Below are 18,641 nucleotides of genomic sequence, written 5' to 3'. Positions count from 1 at the left end.
GAGGGGCTCTCAAGTCACCCTTGAACAGGACCTCATTGCGCTTCACCCTACAATTCTGCTACTAGCCACTGCAGAGCTGCGCTGATGCTGTTTGGTGGACCTGTTCTTGTTCTACACGTTCCCTTCTAGGCAGTATCACTTCTAGCGCAATCACTGTTCTTAGGGACTTTCCTGCAAATTTCACTGTAGATTTGGAGGAGGGCGGCATAATGGCTCCCCACTGTACCTTGCTTACTTTATGTGGCTAGGGTTGGCATAGGTTTTTATCCACCCGTGTTGTGTCATAGTGAGGGGAAAAAACCACCCTGAGGAGGAGCTTTTCTGCTCCAGTGGGATCCACCAAAGTCTTTTTCATCCTGTACAACTGTAGGGAATGTAAAGACTAGAGCCATTATTTTTATCTTTTGGAGATAAATAAAATGTCATCATATTCAGTGAGAGCAGTAAAACCGCAGATCACATAGCTTAGATATTTTACAGGTACTGCAGCTTTCGCTGATATACAGGCAAAAACTTGCAGAGATCAGGCTATGAAGCCCACATTTAAATCACTGGCGAATGCAGACTCACCTGGAGATTTCGCGTATGAGGCATGAAAGCAGGAGAAATTAATCAAAGCGTATGAAGCCAGGAAGAAATTGGAGATGATGGGAGCAATGGTATTCAGTTCAGCTGCAAGACACACACACAAGTATGACATAGGCACCAGTTTCCTAGACTGTTGGGTAGCTTTTTCCTGACGATGCATTAAATCTGGACACTGTCTGAATTTGTCATCTAGGGAGAGGTTGGGTATTTTCCTATGGTACTAATTTAAGGCCACCTTGATGTACCTTCATTCATATTAAGTAATGTCTGCTGATGCTGATTTTAATAATATTATGTGCTATGCAAGGTTACTCTGATTCTACAGACTGGCTCTTAATGACGTAGATCTGGTGTAAATTTCAGAATTTTAAATACATAATTGAGAGGACAGATGTGTTTCACAAAAGACTTACCGTTAAAACGTACTGTTTCGCTTTTGAAATGGCAATCTGAATTTTCTCTACTAAACTTCCCATTTACTTAGTGTCACACAGTTTGAATTTCAAATCTTGGAAAACTAATTTAAAAATCTCCACACCCCTAAATATGGTAGCTGGGATTTTCTGCCACCAGTACTGGCAAACTGGGATTTGCTTTGGAGCCGACTGCGGGGAAGGCTTGGCAGAGTAGGCTTCCTAATTATCTCAGAATTACCTCAGAGCTACATGCAATATAAACTGGAAAACCATTTTCAAAGTTGGTGACTTTGCATTATTTGATATAGTTCTAAGCATTGCCCTCTTCCAGTGGAGTGAGCAGGAATTGCACCTACTCTGCATCTTTGACAGTGAGGTTATGGTGGCGCTGAGATATTCCTAGAGCCCTGTTGGTTTATTTTTGCCTTCTTTAAGAATAATGGAATTGCTACCAGGGCTTTGAGTGTGCTTGGGCTTATGTCAGAGCTTACCTGACTGGAAATTTTTCTAACCGTAGCTAATCATTGTATTAAAATACCAGTTTATATGATTTCAAAACATGAGATTACAGCAGCTGTGTAACGATATACAAACCAATCAAAATGAATGCCATAGCAATCACGAAAGTGAGAACGTATCCCCTGATGGGCTCGTTGTTCTTTCCGTATCCTTTGGCAAAGAAGTGGAGCGCTTTGTAGATGTTGTCCTTGCAAAGAGCCTGGTAGACAAATCAGAACTTAATTCTGTTAAGCAGTGCTTTCTTACATCAGAAGTAGTTCACTGTCTGTGAGTGACAGCTTGCTAGGCTTTTGCTAAACAAAAATTAAATCTATCTTAGTATTTCAAGTACATCTACTGCTATGGCACATAAAAATTCAAATAAGGTGATAAGCCAATATCCTACTATATTATTATATAGTGGGAAAACAGAATCACAGGCATTTAATACTTATTCAGTGCTTTAAAAAAAGAATAACTGAATAGCCAAATAGAGTCTAAATTGGAGGAAGCCGAAGCACAAATCAGTGGCTTGGTGTAAGTTGTACAGGTTATCTTTCTGTCCCATGCCCTCTGTTCCCATTCTGTCCGCATTGCTGCTGCCCAGACAGCTTCTGGACAGCCTGTTTGAGGACACCTGCCAGCACCTGAACCTTATGGTCCTGAGGGCTCCCGTGCGTATTCCTGGCACTCCTGCGCTTACAGGGTGGCTTTCTGTAAGGAGATAGAAGTGGTCCTGAAAGTGGCCTTGCAGCTATCTGTAACGAGCACACGTGTATCCCCCGCTCCTGCTGCAAAGCTGAGCTCTGACCAAAGGAACATTATGATCCGAAATGCTCACCCCTGCATGAGGGTGATAAGACCTGCCTATTTCCGTTGAAAAACATTCTACATAGTGTTTTCCCTGCCTCTTCCTCCCACACGTGTCAGTGTTGTGTAAATATATATCACATTTGGCACATAGGGTTCAACTAAATTGTATGTCTTTATAGTAAAATAGAGTATAAGGAAACGGGTAGTTTAATTTTACCTGGAAAACTTTGGGTGCGCTGACAAGAGATGCCAGAGCTGATGACAGAGTAGCAGAAAAGATGCCAGCTGTGATGAGAGGACCAAAGCCAGACACCATGCTCATCACCTTTAGGAAAAAAAGAAGGAAAAAAGAATAGTCAGGCTTGCATTTGGATACACTTTTTGATCACAGACCCATTTAAGTACCCTGTTTCTATGTGTCTCTGCTTTTCACGGTCCTAAATTCAATATACTACAAACCAACTGTGAAGGGAAATACTATTATTCCTGTTTTAGTAAAAAGCAATGGAGGCATAGCCAAATTTTTATACAAGTATGCAGCTGTCTGCTGAGGCAGACGAGTACTCCGTGAGATCTTCTCACCTCCTTTACTAACTGGTTGCTATAAGTAACAGCCTCTATGTGATGGGTAAATAGCCAGCTTGTAGCAAGAAGGGAAAATGGAAACAGCAGGAAAAGGCACCGAAGTACAAAATGTGGTTGGAGGCACTTTCTTTGGTTTGGTTTGGATTTTTTTTCTTAATTATTTAATATGGCTAAAAAAGAGAGAAAATGCCTGATTGTGCTGGCATAACAGCACAGTACAGTGCTGCGAACAGTAACGATGGTCTCCGTCAGGCCTCCCTCAGCCCTCCCAGAGGGGCTGCACTGGCCTCTGCGACCACTGAGGCAAAAGGGTTGCTGAGAAGCATCCGGCAAGGAAGCTAAAAGGTGAGGTGGACAGATGTGATTGCCAGATGCTTTTCGGTGTGTAGGAAGTAGTCCAGGAAAGACACCGGTTAATCCTGGAGATTTGTCAGATGAAGACATGTTTTTTTCTGACTTTAGTCTGGCAAAGATAAATGAAAGAAATGAAACTCTGTTTATGGCTCTAGGGAGGTCACTGATTTGAAGGGTCGCCCTGGGTCTGGGCAGCTGAACTGAGGTGGGAGTGAGGATGGCGAATGATCAAGAAAGGAAGGAAAAGTCGTCTGTGACAGGGATAGCATATCCCTTTTAAGATGGTTACCTAGCCCTGTCCTTTAGCAGAGCCAGCTGGGAAAAAAGCAAGTGGCTTTAAAAGCTACAAATGGCTAGTTGAAAAGCAAGTGCAGGTGGGTGGTGAGCTCCTCTCGCGGGCTGTGAAGCACAGGGGCCGAACAGACATCTGGGAGCCGTGGTTGTCAGGCTGCAGGAGGAGTGCTTTACTTTGATGCTTTGCCTAAGATTTATTTTGAAGAATAAAAATGGCAGACAGTCTCTCTCTGGCCTAGGAGAAAGACCCTGTTACTTCTCACTTGATTTTTCACTTGACTATTTTTGGATACTTTTTTTTAAGAAGTCAGAACTCTCCTTTTGTACCGTGGCGCAAACCTTTAACAGTGACCACAGCACCCCCGAGGAAGAATCACATCCGTGTGTAAAGAGCAGTGAGGTGAGTTGCTCAGCTGGCAGGAGTTCCTGAGGTCTCTGTTAAGTCTAGATTTTGAGTTTGAAGATGTTACAGCATATACTGCTGCATGGTACTTGTTGAAAGAGGAGGTAAAGACCTTACCAGAGTGCTGGGAAGGCTCGTGGTGGGCAGTATGAAGGTAATGTGGAATGCAGGGGACTCTTCCCTTTCATTATTCCTATAGGTTTTTACTTTTTTTAGATAAAAGTGGATGTCCTGTTGTAGTTGGTTGTCAGCAAATAATGGTTTTGCATGTTTGTACTTTTGTATTCATGTATTGCTTATGATTACACGTATTATCTCATTAAAACCTGAAAATTATTCATCAGCCCATAATCACATGGCTGACTTGCACATCTGGAAAAATCATAGCCTAGGCTGCAGGCAGATGATCCATTGCAGCTCATTCCAGGTACAACTGTATCATTGATGTTCCCAGTAGCATCTCGTACAACACAGGAGGCTGTGGAAACAATGATATATTATTATTTTCCTTCCTTGTGACATCGGAAGAATGTTCTTGCCACACTTTGACTATTAGTCTGCACACGTTTTGTACAACTGCTGCCTTAGTCTCAGCCCAAAGAGCAATGTTTCATGTTGGGCAGAGATTACTTCTCCGTATTGTGGCTTAGTTTCTCACGTTGTCTGTAAGCAAATATGTACTTCTGTTATTTTTAAAATAATCAGCCAGTTGACTAATGAGGACTAGCATATTTCTGAGAGTAGAGAACCAGACGGAGATCAACAATAAATGAACTAACTCAGAAGTACATTGTCCGCCTGTGACCACTTTTACCAGCGCCCGTATTCAAAGGAAACAGGTCAGTGAGGGTCTTAGGTCTAGGCATACACTTTTTTGTTTTGTTTAACAAGGACACACAATTGCTTTAGAGACCCAGATCCTCAGCTGTTCAAATTGTCATAGCCCTGCTGGTACCAATATGGTGAGAAAAACTTTCAACAAGAGAAATTACCTATATTCTTTTTGGTTTTGGTAATATTTATGCGGTCTTTTTCTGTTTGCCACCAGAAATGGGAAGAAACATAGGAGTTAACTGAGAGCGCTGATCTCAACACCTTTAGCGGCCAAAATGTAAGTTTATATGGTGTCCTCAAATTTGTCAAAAACATTGTTATTGAAAGTCCCAAAGTAACCATTATCTGTTTAGCAAACCAGTATCCAAACAGAAAGAAAAAAAAGCATTGCACTGAAAAGTAGGCAGCTCTGAAGTTGAAATACAGCTGTTGCTTATGAGACCGGAACAATGCATTAACACGGATTTATAACAGAAAGTGAAGAATGACTATTTCAGCTTTAATTGCAGGGGAAATCTAGATCCAAATAATGCAATAACCTGAGCTGCAGCTTGACTTGAGTATTCTGCCTTTTGCATAAAGTACAAGGACCACAAACGTCAAGAAGGCTTGAGATTCATCTCGCAGAAAAGGGAGTACCCCGCAGGGCTTTCATGCAGTATTGAGGTATTTGCTCGTAAGGACGAGTGTCATTTACAACGCTTTCTTACAGTACTATTAAAATAGAAAAAGAAAAATCTCCTTCTGAACAGAGATTTATTGTACCCTTGCAATGAGAATTTAATTGCATATTCCTCCAACACAGTTCATGGCTTCAGTACAGGTGTTCTTTTTTACTCTTTTGTCCATTTTGTTACCTCACATTCCGATATCGTAGAGCACCTAGTCACGTAGTGCATCTTCTTTAAGACAGGCAATTGATTTCTGTCTTTGACATATAACACCCAAAATGTGTGTGTTACCCTGTTACTCATGAGTGCTCAGTAAGACAGGTGAGAGCAAGTAGAAGCCATGTGACATTTCAATGTGAATGAGGAACAAAAGATCAGCAGATTGGTCAGAGGTTCCTTTAATCTTTACTACGCTCATGGATACTATATGCTAGTGGTCTTTGTCACTGAATCAAATGCAAAAGTAACCATGCAAGTTATTTAAAAAAAAAAAAAAAAAAAAAAAAAATCCAGCTGCCAAACAGGGACTTTTGTTTCTGCTGATAGCTGCTTTTTTTTCCCCCACTGTTTTTACATACAGTAAAATCAAAACAACTATCTCTCTACATAATAAATCCACAGGATGAAAAAGCAGTGAGGTTAATAATTCATTAGCATACCAGGCTTTCAAACTTTTTTAACTGTATAAATTAAGACATGAAGCAGAGTTCTGTACTTACCTACACATATTGCAACGCCAATGTAAGCAACTGTTGTAATCAGAATGGCCAGCATTGTTCCTCTGGGTATCGCACTTTGTGGATCCTTAAAACAAAGCAGTGACCGAAAAAACACTGTGAGTTCGTGTGCCGCACACTGATTGCGTTTGCATGTTAGCGAGTCCTGCCACACTGTGGTATGAAGATACCTTTAGAGGGTCGATTATCATCACTTAGACCTGCACCAACACGTCCTGTCTCAGCAGGTGGATAGTGAAGCAGCCCTGTGGGGCAGCGCTCCTACCCTGGACATGGCGAAGGATATTCTGCAGGAGCCGAGGTCACGTTTATGGCAGCAGGAGAGTCCGGAGCTCTGCATTTCTGGGAGCTCCAAACTCTCTTTACGCTGCAATGGGCTTTATTTTCATGTTTAATGATATAATGGGTAAACAGTTACTGAACTAACCATCAAACTCGTGGATGACAAGACTGGACCATTTTTGGTTAATCGGTAAGACAGATGCAGACAGTCACCCTGTACAGAATACAGTACTTTTGTGATGAGCAACTATGAATTGTTAGTTGTGTCTTGACAACAAGCTACCTCCTTTCGCTCTTTTGACTTTTAATTTGGATAATTTAATAAGGCTGGCTTATAATGCTTACAGACTGGCTCACAACAATATTGGCTTCCACCGTGCCACTGTGAGTAAGGGTCCAAAGATCTGCCTTATACATTGTAATATTAAAGGGGATTTTAATACTAGCTAATCTTACAATTTAGTGTGTGATTGTTTATGCTAGGAAGCATTCTTTATGAGTTAAGTTGGATTAGCGAGGTTTTTTAAGTCGAAGATGCGTGGAATACATTTTAAGCCCCAGACTTTTGTGCTTTTATAACTATGCTCGTTGCGTGGGAGAAAAAACCAAAATACAAATTTGGAGTGTCGTGTGAAACACGGATGAATGACTTAAATGTGTTAATAAAATTTTTAAATGAGGTGAGGATTTATTGAGCTGAAAAATAATTGCAAAGTCACTTCAGCTGCATAAGACCTTTTGCCCTCAGATCATGGTAACTTCAATGTATACAGTTCTGACGTGCATGTCTTGGGTCACTTTTTGTGGAGTCTCATGCTGCAATCTTAAACACTGTAACCTTAAATCTTAGGATTAAAGCTTCTTACAGCTTTTACAACTTTTAAATTTTATCAATAATTAAACACATATTTAATATGATGTTAGCACTTTAGGGCCTGCTCCAAAACCCACCCAAGTCCCTAGGAAGACTAGCTGTTTCTGTAAGTAGGCTTTGGGCTCGGCCACGACTTGAGTGTAGCGGCTACAGAAGCGTGTACGTAGGTGTTTGCAACGGATTCTAAAGAAAGTTTGACTGGTCAATTTTACACCTTTTAAATACTTCTTAGCTTGTCTTTTAGATTTCTGGAGAGGCTGGTTAATTTAATTAGACCTGTCTAATGCATCTAAACGTGCTCAGTGGGGAATCTGCAGCCTGGAGGACTTGGTTATAGAGATCCACTTGTTGCCAGACTGAAACAACCGCAGAGAGCCAAGGGGAGAACCGCTTCCCTTGGTCTGCTCAGACTCTTCCAAATAGCTTATGAAAGAAGTGCTGCTGCTTTGGGAGCTTGCCATGTATGGAGAGCGCTATATATGGCAAAAGAATTATTTTTGTTTGGTAAAAGGATGGAGATTGTGTGAGGCTGATTCAGTCTCAGTGGACAGCAGTACGATGATTTTTGGTTTTTTAATTAAAAATGGAATCTCATAGACGCTATTAGTGTCTCAGTTTCTACCTGTTTCTCTCTGTGCTTGGCTTCAAGAGCAGTCCTCTGAAAACAAAGGAGATGAGGCATGCAACTCAGTGTGAGGAAGGAGACAACTGGCTGTCAGGGTTGGTAGGATCTGGTGAACTTGTGACTGCTGTGCCAATACAGAAATAACAGACCTTTGGTTGAATCCTTAAGGTGTACAAGACAATGGGTCTGTATGATAAAGCCAAATAACTTCATTTGACATGCTGGGGTTATCAAGGTGTGAGCCACATTGTTTTGGTGACTTTTTTTTTCCTTTTTTGTTTTTTTTTGGGTGTTCTTTTGGTTTTTTGTTTGGTTTTTGTTGTTGTTGTTTTAGTATTAGATTGCAAGACTTGAGTTATGGATACCCCTGGTGCATTTCTGAATTTCTTGAAATATTACGAAGTATTGCATTGCTCCACATTTACTAGAGATGTTTTACCAAATGCTTTGCTGAGCTTTGAATTACTTCATCTTTACGTTTAGCTTTAAACACTCTTTGCATTAAATACACTGTGCAAAGTCATGAAAACTAGAGGGCACTCAAAGTTAAAACTAAATTCCTGTCTCTAATTTCCCAGTGTGTTTAGATACTGGAAATATCACCCCGTACAACTGCTATACTACAACAGGAGAGTGGGGGGGACCTGGCAGAATGGCCGCAGCAAGACAATTGGGCACCCTTGGACCTCCTTTCCCTTTCTCTTCAGACTCCTTTCTTTTGTCGCAGCTGCAAACCTGCAGCTTTTCCTTTGAGGAGCAGTAGTGACATGGGATTGGGACATACTTGCTTTCATGAAATGCTCTGTTCGCTTTGCCCTTGCTATGACCCTGAATAGAAAAAGCCGGTCTCCACCGATTCTTGTGAGTACAAATGTGAGCTTTACAGGTGTGCTTTTTGGGATGATGTTTTAGGAGATTTTGCAAAAGAGCAGCGCCAAGAGATGCACGTGTAATTTCTCTTATGTCATATGCTGCTAATGGACCATTAATGATATATTAATTATTACAGGTTATTGAAACATGCTTTTAAATGATATAGCAACCCAAATCTGAATGCAGTAATTTTTGTAAATAGCCATAATGCATTATGAGAGAAAATGTGAACTGATGTTTTTAAATAATAAAGCAGGTACTTAAAAGTGAGTTTTGCTTCCCAAAAGACGACATGATTTAAAACTGAATACAGTGTTGGTTCATAATTTGGTTTTTTGTTCTTTTTTCAGCCTATGGGTAGTATTATGAAGTTAATGAAATACGTACTTTCAGATCTCCTGAGATATTGGCTCCTGCAAGAATGCCAGTGGCAGCTGGGAAAAAAATGGCAAACACCGAGAAAAATCCTTCTCCGCTTCTGAAATCTGGTCCAAAGTTTTCTGCAAATATTGATGCTGCAAATATAGGTGAAAATGAAACATACCACCAGGATTTGATTCCAAAGTTACTTAATGAAGGAGGTGAATAAGCTAGTCTTTCACGTCTGGACGACTGGCTTTGAATCTGTCTCATATCATAAGCAACGTGAATTTGATTTACTGAGTCTGGTCCCCAGTAGGATGTGCTTGTCTGCATCTCAGAGCTGCAGATCCATATTGAAGTGACAGGAGTGTCACCACAGCACTTGCATTTAGCTCTGTGTAGAAGTTTGTCTGTGCTCTGCTGATACACAAATGACTCAAGCTGCAGCTAACTGTGCTGTCAGCTTCAGCAGCAGAGAGACAGACTCAAAATTAAAGATGAAATAAATTCCCTTGGTTTGCAAGCTTACTTAAACTTGGGCAGAAGATACTGATCTCGTGACCTTTTTCAGTGGAATCCTTAACTCAGTATGAAGCCAAAAAGAATGCAAACTTATTATTTTATGATAGATAGCAAGGTTACTTGCCTTGGTAATTAAAAAAGCCTCTTGCCTTCTTTTCGTTGTTGGTAGGAATGACTGTCCCAATAAAGAAGTTTGCAATGGCAATAAGGAGAACAAATAGAAGAATAACTTGAGCCTATTAATAGAAACAAAAAGATTTTCCTGATGATTTTAATTTGCATTGACTGTGGAGATGGCTATATAGTAAGTTATCTGCATGTGTTCCCTACGACAGATTACTGATTTCTGTAGTTTTCAAAAGATAGCTGAATCAGCTGATGACAACAGCAGATAGTTTTTACTAAGGGAGTTATGAAATATGTCGTTATAATTTAATTTTATGTTCGTTTCTTTACAAGAAAAAGCAAAATGAAACAGCTAATGCATTAATATCAAGTATAAGACATTTTTATATTGTTATAAAGTTTGTTTAGTTGCCAAGGGTTATAATATCAAATTGTTTTTCTGATCTCTTTTACGAGTAGTTCTAGTCTCCATCACAGCAGAATGTAAAAATAAGGGTGCTGTTCTGGACCTGATTTCGCTAGCTGTATTCCACCCTCTAAAGTATTTCCATTGGAATTTCCATTTTGAACTTCTTTTTCCAGGTGAAGGAATAGCAGAAATCATTAGGGATTAAGGAATGGACAGCAAATAGAGCTCTTCTGCTGAGTAGGGCTTGAGAAAGTACAGTGATAAAACCATATATTGTTTTTACTACTGTTCATTCTGTCAAGCAGCCTCAAAAATAAGGGCAAAAGGGGCACTTACCCAAGGCTCTAAATGATGCCATGAATTATAAAAATCAATATAATCAAGCTGTCTGCAGAACACAAACTTCCTCTTCCCTTTTAAATGTACGTTCAAGGAAGAGCATGGAGTAATTGTGCTTTCATTGAATGTAATGATTAAACTGCTGTTGCTTTTAGAAAGGTTAAGCGTAAACTGAAACGGCGTGCTTTTGAAAATTCCACCTGTTGTATAGCTTTCCTCACACACAAATGCTGTACAGTAGTCTAATATACCGCTTGCTTTTATGTTCTTTTAAAGGTTTACCTTTGCTTCCCATTCCATGCCAGCAACAGAGATGCTGAGAAGACATACAACAGTTATGGTACCTATTATTCTGATGTCATTGGACTCATCTACCATCAGTGTATCACTCTCCTGAAAGCAGTAAGAAATGTTATTAGAACCGGTCTTTCTCTGCCCAGCTGGTGGGATCAGGTAACAAGGTGAAATAGAAAACAGTGAGCTGACAAAGTTTCAGAGATTTGTGGGACCAAGGGTTTGTATTTCATGTTCCAGCTGGCTCTTTGTGGTTGGGGTTATTTGGCTGTCTACTTAGATGTCTGTTCCTTTTCTGGTTTTGAGATTCTTGTTGAGAAATATATGAAATATATTCATAAGGTAGAAATAATGGAGAAACGCTCTATGGCATGTTTAGACAGACCAGCTTCTTCCCCGCTAAAGATGTCCCTCAAGCCTCAGCTAAAAAGTATCACCACTTAAACAAATACGTAAAAACAAACAACCAACCCTCAAACCAAAACCAAAACAACCCCCCCCAAAACAAAAGAAGCCAGAACAATTTACTTATATACATGAAACATCTACATTTACCTTAAGAAGTTCTACGACTGTTTCGGCAAATCCAACTACGTACATAGCAACTGCCACTGCGTTCGCAAAAGCAAAGATAAGCCCTATAGATCCACCAAACTCTGGGCCTAGACTTCTTGAGATAAGATAGTATGCTCCACCTGCAGACAGAAATGACAGTTATTTCAGCACAACTAAATGCTCAGGTTTTGCTCATTTTTCTCACATAAATAATACCGCAGGAATCTCTGCTTTTAGCCTAACAAACGTAATCAATATTTGCCCTATATTAATAGAGGACACTGATAAAAAAAGGAATGTGCTTTGTACTGGTTCTGCCTTCAGCCTTTTCTGTATGCCTTTCTCTTGCAGCAATCTTTTTAGTGCATATATTAGCATGCAAAACTGGACCCTCAAATATCTTTTTCATGATACATAATACAGTAACACAGAGCAGAGAGAACCTCACTTCCAGACAGGTTCTAACTTACTTGCATCTATCCCAATGTTAGCGTGAAAGATCGTATTCTGTGGTACATTGTTAAAGCTCCTGCATAGTGATGCAGTGAATCTTTAATCTTTTTTGCATATCACCATAAATGGAGCATGTTATTTTGTCAGTTAATTATTTCATCTCATCTCACTGGCACTTAATATTTATTGTCAGGAAGTGTTTAAGATTATATACGTTTTAATTTACTGTTGATCCATTGAGAGAGATCACTCCAAATATATTTATTTATTATTGCTTTGCTTGTAACACAGTTATCTCAATTCCAATTTTTTTTCTAATCCAAATCTGCAGATTTTTGTATTTTTCACGAGATCATATTCACTTACCTCCTCTTACTACTCCATTAGTGCAAATGGCAGACATGGAGATACCTGTTAATGTTGTTACTACAACACTCAGACCAATAACTATGATTCCCAGACCTGAAAGATCCGAAAAAGAAAGTATATTCAAGTGTATTCAAATACCTGTTCTGCTTAAATGCCGTAGTAAGAACTTGCCATTTTCCACAGAGGTTAAAGCAGACCGGTTATAACTTTAAGGCTCTGAAATGCACTAAAACTTCGTTTCATAAAATACCTGACATGCACTTTTCCAGCAAAACTATTTACTCATCTTCCAAGGAGTGGCTGAAATGTAAGGGGTTTTATAAAGAAGGTATTAAATTGAAGATATCCACTGATCTGCATCGGTGATCAGAGAGGAAGAGATGCCTCATGCTCAGTTTGTCCAAGGACGTCCAGCCTGGAATGCTCTGAATAAGAAAGACCTGCTGAAAGGCAACAGAAGAACTCCATGAAAAGCCAGAAGCCATCCCTCGCTCGGCGTTAGGCAGGAACATCTGAAACGTACTTCACAGACTGAACTGAAATCTGGGATTTATTAAAAGTGACAACTCAAACATGCCATAAATTGTGATTAGAGGTGGCTAGAATTGTTACCTTCCAGTTCCTTTAGATGTACCATTTGGTTTATCGTCCCTCTGGTTTGCCTCATATGAAAATAATACATAAAGACCTTTTGGGGCTTGAAAGCATTAGTAACCCTAAGATTTTTACCTCCACGGACAAACCCATTAGTTGCTATTGCAGAAGTTGACAACCCAGTAATTGAAGTTACCATCGTGGCGAGAAGAATTATGATTACTCCAAGACCTGTCAGTAATAAGAAGATAAAATATTTTACTCGTGTTCCATGATTCCTACAAATCATTCTCTCTTTAAATTGAATTTTCAGGCCAGAATCGGAGCAATAAACTGAAAAGATGGTTTGTTGACCACTTGCAGTTTCCAGAACGTTTCCAAGGATTCCACGTCATGGTAGTAAATTATTACCATCAGTCTCCAAGCAGTGATTCTTGCTGATAGGAGTACCCTAGCCAGAAACTCTCGCGATTTTCAAAGGCTGGAGGAAATGAGCAAACAAGTGTCCCTCGGCATGGATGCTTATGTCTGCCTTTAATATACATCCTGGCTGTTTAAGTGAAGAGATCAACACATTAACCAGAGCTCTTGTAAGAATGCTGCTGTATTTCATCAGTTAATTAAACACCGATTTAGAGAAAGACTGACTGTATAGTCTCATAGTGCACCAGGACAAAGAGTCTATCGGGTAGAGAGCCAAGACCTGAGTGCGACCCTTCTGTAGCCTTACTTGCCAAGCTATCGAGTGCTGCGCTTCCCCACTCTCTCATCTCCCTCTTTCCCTGGAACAAGTAGTTTTACTCTAACACAGGACAAACATTTGAAAATGGAAATACTGCTTTTTAGATGCCATTTACTTTAACAGGTGACCTGTAATGTGTAATCTTAGAGAACTTAGAATTTTTTTTTTTTTTTTTTAGCGGATATCACAAAATTGTATAATTAAACAGAAATAATCAAACATCTGAAGATCAGCGATAGGTGATTCGTGATAGGTGAACTGGGTTTCAGTTTGAGTAAGACTCTGAAGTCTGAGTGTGTTTCCAATCTTTGGCTATATGGTCAGGTTTCTGTTAACTTTGTGAAGCTGTGCTAGAAACTAGAAGCTATATGAGTAGGAGGTGCCTGGTATGATTTGGAATCATAGAAACTTCGGTTGGAAGTGACTTCTGAAGGTCTGTAGCTCAGCCTCCCGGTCATAGCAGAACTATTGCCAACACAGGATTAAATCAGTGATGGCTTTGGCTAGCTGGGTCTTGAAAACCTCCATGGACAAAGGTCCCACAACCTCTTTGGATATGTTCCAGGGCTAGACCACCTGCCCAGTGAAAAAGCTTTTCTTTGTGTACAAACTGGACCTCCCAAGCTACAAGTGTGGCCATTGCTTCTGTTGTATTTTCTGGCACTACCAAGAAGAGTTTGGCTCTGTAGTTCCAGAATACTTTCTTGTTTCAAGCCAGGTGAAGAAATAATATGACATTTTTCTCTCAAGTTTATTGCTTCTATTCCCATTTGTATCTATGAGAGGAGGGGGAAAAAAAATAAAAAAAAAAAAAAGGAAACAATTACAGTTTGGTGCCAAACATGGAATCAGTTCGTAGTATTATCTGAACTTGCTAGTACTTATGCAATAGCTCTCTTGTTTCTGGAATGTACATAGGTCTTCAGAATGGAACTGAAGATTATACATTGCTTGTAGCGATATTTATTGACCAGGGCTCGTCCAAATTGAAACTTGGATCCTACAACTGACATCCAGCTAGAAGTACTACAAACATACTGATCTATCTGCTGTATTTCTACCTTCTGGCTTCCAGATCCGACCCCTGACTTCAGTTCATACTGGATGGTTACAGACATCCAATCCCTGAATGAATGTTCTTTGCTGCTTAAATTATAGCCATGTTATCACAATCCTTTAAGGTAAAGCAATGTGGTGTGCGAGATATATACAACATAGTGTAGGATATTTAAAGTGATTTGGGCCTCTAATAAATCATGTTTACCCTATTGATTTCTGAACTCTTACTATAACTAGTCATGCACTGATTTTGTATGCAGGTCTGTATATAAAAAATCCATATGGTCATTCCTTTTGGTGAGCTACCATTGCGTAGAAGGGTATTGTTAAACCCTGCAAGTTTTGTGCCTGAGAAGTGGCTGAATGAATCTTTTCATCAGCTGTTAACTCTTAAATTGAATAAGTTAGACACATTATTCTTAAAGTAGTTTTAAAATTATTTGGTAAGTGCATGTGCATCCTAAAGAGTATTTTTCCAGGATTTTTCTATTGCATTTCACGATTCATGTTGTTAACATGTATATGATAAATAGGGTCTGATATTTCTTTGATGAGCAATATCTGCTTAAGAAGGCTTTAACGTTATATATTTAAATGCTTTAATGTATATATTTTAAAAAATATTTTAACATTTAAGAAGAAAAGTGCATAAAATAAAGTGACTCAACCAAAACATCATTGTAATATAGCATAATGTAACATCATTGTAATATTCGGGGCCAGGTTTTCAGTTCACAAAAACTTGGTGTTTTTCCCTGCCTTTGGCTAACCGTTCCTTGTATAGGTACAAATACAGACTTCGGAGAGTCCCCAAGTGTTAGGTGGAAATACCAGCCTAATTTTGGACCTGGAACCTTGTCAGGACCATACTGTCCCTTTTTTCCCAGCTGATGATAAACAGAGAACCTTGTTGGAACATTATTTTTTTTCCCCTGTAAGAGCTTTTGCCCAAGACAGCCTATCAGAATATGGAAATAATTGGGTTTTCTTTCTTTGGCCCTCTAATGATGGGGATATAAATGGTGCCCAGATGGTGGTTTAACTGACTCATTTAATTTCGATGTTAGTAGCAGTACCCAGTGAAATCCCTGAGCCTTGGTGATGATGAGCTTCCATCACTGTTCTCCTTAAGCAGCTTGGCTAGGGACTTAAAGCTCATTGCTTATAAGACATTCAGAAAAAGCATTGAGAAATCATTCAAATGGAATTTGATGTCTCATTTTCAGAAGTAAAACTAACCTCCTTACATAAGGCATGCAATTTTAAAAAGCAATAGCAGAGCAATAAACCATAAGAAAGGAGGGTCTGCTTATCAGTGAATTAAAATACTAAAATTAAATGTGAAAGCAGAAAGGCTGTAACTGATGTTGGTGCAAATTAATGTTAAAATCTGATTAAAGTTTAGATTGAAACCCAGGCATATGGCGGCTAAGTAAGTTGTTCTGAAATGAATTACTCTTGCCTATGGCTATTCTCACACCTCAAAACAAAGTAATACTTCTTGATGATCTCAATAAGTTACTAAACTGCCCTTAAAAACTAATTTTGCATGAAACCCCAGAGCAAAGTCTTGGCAATATTAAGATGCAGAATTTTCATGGCAAGGCATATACTTATGAGTGCCCTGGGCTGTACGCTCTCATTTGGTATGCATCATAAAATCAGCAAGCACCCCTTCGTCAGGCACAGTGCTAGAGCCACGCACGGAGCACTGCAAAAGTAGGTAAAGTTCTTCCGCTTAGTTCTGGAACTTTTATTGGTTGTTTTTTTTTTTTTTTTCCCTCTTTGTGTCTCTGAGTTTGTGGCTGGATTTTTTTCTTAATAAGCATTTCATCTGTTTCTCTTTTTTTAAAAGCTCAGTCTTGCTCAAGTGAAACTTCTGTGAAGTTACTGTGTTTTGTTGGAAATGAGACTTCAACCATGCAAAATTTTGGAGATGTTGCGATTCAGTATTTCATTTCACTTCCGTTAACAAGGAAGTGAATGATATTTATATTCAGTCTGAATTTGAGGACTGATCTCAAGATCAGGAGAGTTGACACCCCGAGGCCAGAGTTTGGACTCCAGCTTAATATTTCCATTCTGCGAGAATCCAAACTGGAATAGTTGCCACCCACCCTTTGGATCGCTGTTTTTTTATGACATCTGGGTGCCAGTCAAAGATTAGGGCCCCATTATCCCGGACTGTATGATCACGTAACACAGAGGGACGCTGCCATCGCACTCCACGTTTCTGTGCTTCCCCAGAGCAGCAGCTCTAAAAAGGCAGTCGCACCACACAACAGCTACGGATGCGTCGCGCCTCACTGAGCTGCTCTTCTAGTAGCTGGAGGCTCTTGCAGCGTTGTGAGCGCTTTCCTCTCTCACTGGTTTCACTGAACGCTCAACAACATGCTGGACGGAAGCCTCGGGGCCCAGTCTCCCAGGGACTGGGATCTGGGATTTGGATTAATTAAATTGCACAATGAAGAAGCAAAGATATGCCTCACTGTGCGCGGTATGTCGTTAATTTATAGGAAAGCTGTAGCAGAGTTTTTAAAACTTAAAGTTTCATAGTACACTAGTATCTAGTGCTGTGCTATAGTTAAAAATAACAAAATCCTGATGAGATGAGACCTCCTTCCAGTTCTGTTTTCATCTTTGCAGAGAAGTGTGAAGAAGCGTTGTTTTTAATATGTAGATGACAAGGTTTGGGATTCACAGATAAGCAAAGTGTGAACTCTTAAAGGTTAACTCTGTGCACACATATTAGAAATTGGCCCGAGTCATGAAGTTTACATCTGTTACAGGCTCTAAATACAAATTTCACTAAAGCTTAGAAATACTCAAATGTGATGATCATATGCATAGTTAACAGATCTATGCCTCTAAGCAGTAATTTGGCTGCGAGTCTGGAAAATTCCAATAGTTTGGAGGATTAACATCTTTTACCCTGGCAAGCATTTGAAAACATTATTTAGTTCAACATGCAAATGCACATCTCAGATTATATATTAATCATGATCATGTATAGTTTATCCTCTTTATCCCTTTCACTGTTGGAAATGATATTAAATAAGATACATACCAATTCCTGCTTGACCTACAATCCAGGAAAGTCGAATAAAAAGCATCACACCCCAGATATTAAGCATACATCTTACCTAGGTTTTAAACAAAAAATACTGCATTAGTGCAACGTTGAAAGTACTGTTAACAACCAGAAGGGCGATAGCGTGCATTGCAGGCTTTCAAAAAGCACCCCAAACATCCCTCAAGTCCACATCCCTCTCTTCTTAAAAGACCTTATGTTGCAGAACTAATCTTAAAGTTTATTTTCTTTTAATTTTTTTAGAAATGCAGATAAGTTTCTCACCAGCACACCCTTCACCCATCCGAACTTGACAAATCCTGCTTTGTTTTCCTCTTCCTTGCTGACTGCTGTCTCATCTCCAGCGGTGCTTTCTCCATTAGCCACTCTCTCGACTGAGCCGGTGCTCACGGCTATGTTCTGAAGGATCACACAGAAGACAAATACATTTTTGTGCCAAGCAGAGGACACCTGACCCCATAAGAGAGACGTGGAATAAAGGAATTCCAAAGAAGATCAGGTTTTACTGTCTCTGGAGTAGAGTGCAATATTGTGCTCGCACCAGGCATCAGCAGGTGGGCTTGCTAACAGCGAGAAAAGATGAAAGAATCACTTAAGCAGAGTAAATACGTTATTATCTGATACTAAATTGTTTTTATTGTAAACTGTATTCAACATATATGTTGTGTTGATATGTTAGTAGAGCAGCTAACATAATGAGGGTCTCGTGGTTGGCCTTTACAGGCTGCTGCAACAATTTACGAGTAATGCTAACTGTAGAAACAGGGATAATTGCTCACTAGTGAAAAGAGACCTAGCTGAGTGCTGCATGGCAAAGTTATGGGGCGAACTCTGGTGTTCTCTGTTGGATAAAGTACAAACATAATTGGAGCAGCAAA

The 18,641-nt window shown here is 39.7% G+C and overlaps 1 protein-coding gene across 3 annotated transcripts in view; it reads right to left on the bottom strand.

The window, feature by feature from the left end:
- The window catches only part of SLC12A1 (solute carrier family 12 member 1), a 53,657-nt gene that overhangs the window by 25,784 nt on the left and 9,232 nt on the right, over window positions 1–18,641 (bottom strand). For 2 of the 3 annotated variants that reach the window (XM_076347799.1, XM_076347800.1), the window contains exons 3-14: window positions 18,028–18,162; window positions 17,740–17,815; window positions 12,275–12,370; window positions 11,456–11,595; window positions 10,889–10,999; window positions 9,857–9,968; window positions 9,235–9,362; window positions 6,176–6,260; window positions 4,278–4,429; window positions 2,533–2,640; window positions 1,599–1,722; window positions 571–672 (exon numbers count right to left, since the gene is read on the bottom strand). In XM_076347799.1, the coding sequence (XP_076203914.1) occupies window positions 571–672; window positions 1,599–1,722; window positions 2,533–2,640; window positions 4,278–4,429; window positions 6,176–6,260; window positions 9,235–9,362; window positions 9,857–9,968; window positions 10,889–10,999; window positions 11,456–11,595; window positions 12,275–12,370; window positions 17,740–17,815; window positions 18,028–18,162 (1,369 nt within the window). Of the gene's footprint in view, window positions 1–570; window positions 673–1,598; window positions 1,723–2,532; window positions 2,641–4,277; window positions 4,430–6,175; window positions 6,261–9,234; window positions 9,363–9,856; window positions 9,969–10,888; window positions 11,000–11,455; window positions 11,596–12,274; window positions 12,371–13,006; window positions 13,103–17,739; window positions 17,816–18,027; window positions 18,163–18,641 lie in introns of all 3 variants that reach the window. The other variant, XM_076347801.1, reaches the window with a different exon arrangement.

This window comes from Aptenodytes patagonicus, chromosome 10, assembly GCF_965638725.1.
Source record: "Aptenodytes patagonicus chromosome 10, bAptPat1.pri.cur, whole genome shotgun sequence".
In the NCBI taxonomy this organism is placed as follows: Eukaryota; Metazoa; Chordata; class Aves; order Sphenisciformes; family Spheniscidae; genus Aptenodytes; species Aptenodytes patagonicus.
The sequence above is the reverse complement of the archived record's forward strand: the minus strand, read 5'-3'. Positions and strand labels throughout refer to the sequence as shown.